The sequence below is a fragment of the Aplysia californica genome, unplaced genomic scaffold, assembly GCF_000002075.1.
Source record: "Aplysia californica isolate F4 #8 unplaced genomic scaffold, AplCal3.0 scaffold00358, whole genome shotgun sequence".
NCBI lineage: Eukaryota > Metazoa > Mollusca > Gastropoda > Aplysiida > Aplysiidae > Aplysia > Aplysia californica.
In genome coordinates, this window is record NW_004797628.1 from 536537 (window position 1) to 537932 (window position 1396).

The 1396-nt window shown below is 39.8% G+C and overlaps 1 protein-coding gene across 1 annotated transcript in view; it reads right to left on the reverse strand.

Moving 5' to 3' along the window:
• The window catches only part of LOC101852255 (DC-STAMP domain-containing protein 2), a gene marked incomplete in the record, with an annotated part of 15014 nt that overhangs the window by 7031 nt on the left and 6587 nt on the right, over nt 1–1396 (reverse strand). The window contains 1 exon segment of the mRNA XM_013085240.2: nt 1126–1244. Within this exon segment, the coding sequence (XP_012940694.2) occupies nt 1126–1244 (119 nt within the window).

Sequence of the window (1396 nt, forward strand, 5' to 3'; positions counted from 1 at the left end):
AGAGAGAGAGAGAGAGAGGGGAAGTTGCGAGTGGGCGTGACTGTCTCGCCACACGCATTCAGTTTCCTGACAACGTGAAACACACAAAATGGAACTCTATAAAGACGAGAATTTTCCCTCTACAAGGAGGAGTTGGTGATTGAAGATCCCACTAGGAAGAAATACCTTTCTTCAGAAGTGAAGAAAAAGAGAAAAAAAAGGGACGCCTTTTCCTTGAAGACTTGGATACAGAATAAGAGAGGAAAAAACAAAAACTCCCAGAAAGCGTTTCTTCCAAACAACAGAAATACGTGTTTTCAGTCAGCTTGCAAAGAGCTGTAAAAGATTTTTACCTCAGTGCATGTACTACAGAAGTAGAAGCAAAAGAAACGTTTTTGGAACGATACAAAACAAGTTTTTTTTTTTACTTCGTTTACTATCATTTTGTCATCTAGAGATTTTTGCACTTTCTGTTCTTTTAACCACCTCTATGGTGTGGCGCGAGCTTTATTTATGCAAAGAGAAGAAGAAACGAAAGAGGCTTGGGTAGGAAGGGGATATGTGGGGTGGGTGTTACTTGAGTAGTTAAGACAGGTCCTGTGGTTTAAGGTTATTAACTCTGGAAAGCTTACCATGCGCCCTATGCTGACAGTAAACTCGCAAGACTGTGAGCAAGGAATTTTGATTGATGGTGCTTGGAGTCAAAAATGGGTTAAAATACTTAAAAAGTATGTTTGAAACGGGAGAGGATTTTACAAAGGAAAACAAAAATGAGCTCGGCGGGTGCTCAGGATCATATTTCAGTAGGTCGAGAAAAAGCCTTGTTGAAGAATCCGTTTTTCTCATTATGTTATCTTACAAGTTGGGGTATATTTTCGTTGGCAATATGGTTATTTTTCCTGTTGAAAGAGGAGTAAAATACGCATATATTCGACGCCATACGGTACCCATTTTGTCATACACACAAGCAGTAACAATCGTTTAAAGTATTTATACGTACTCATAATAATATCATTGTGCGCACACACACACACACACACACACACACACACACACACACACACACACACACACACATACACACACACACACACACATAATGAAAAGACGTTATGACTTCAAATTACGACAAAACCACTGACGTACTTGCACATAGGGCACTGCGCCACGATGCGGCTTCGGATGCTAATTTTCTGCACGTCTTGTTCGTTCTTCCGCTTCCTGTGCAGTTGTCGTCTTGCCACTGAGAGAAAACTGCCTCGTGTCTTTTTGGAAGCAGGAAAGCGTATGATTAGGGTATTTTTATAATGTGTTTTGTTTCGTTATGTTTCGTTCCTTTTCGTTTCGATTTGTTTTTGTTGGTTGTATTTGTGTGTGTGCGTGTGTGGTTTTTTTTGGTGTTTTTTGGTGTTTTTTT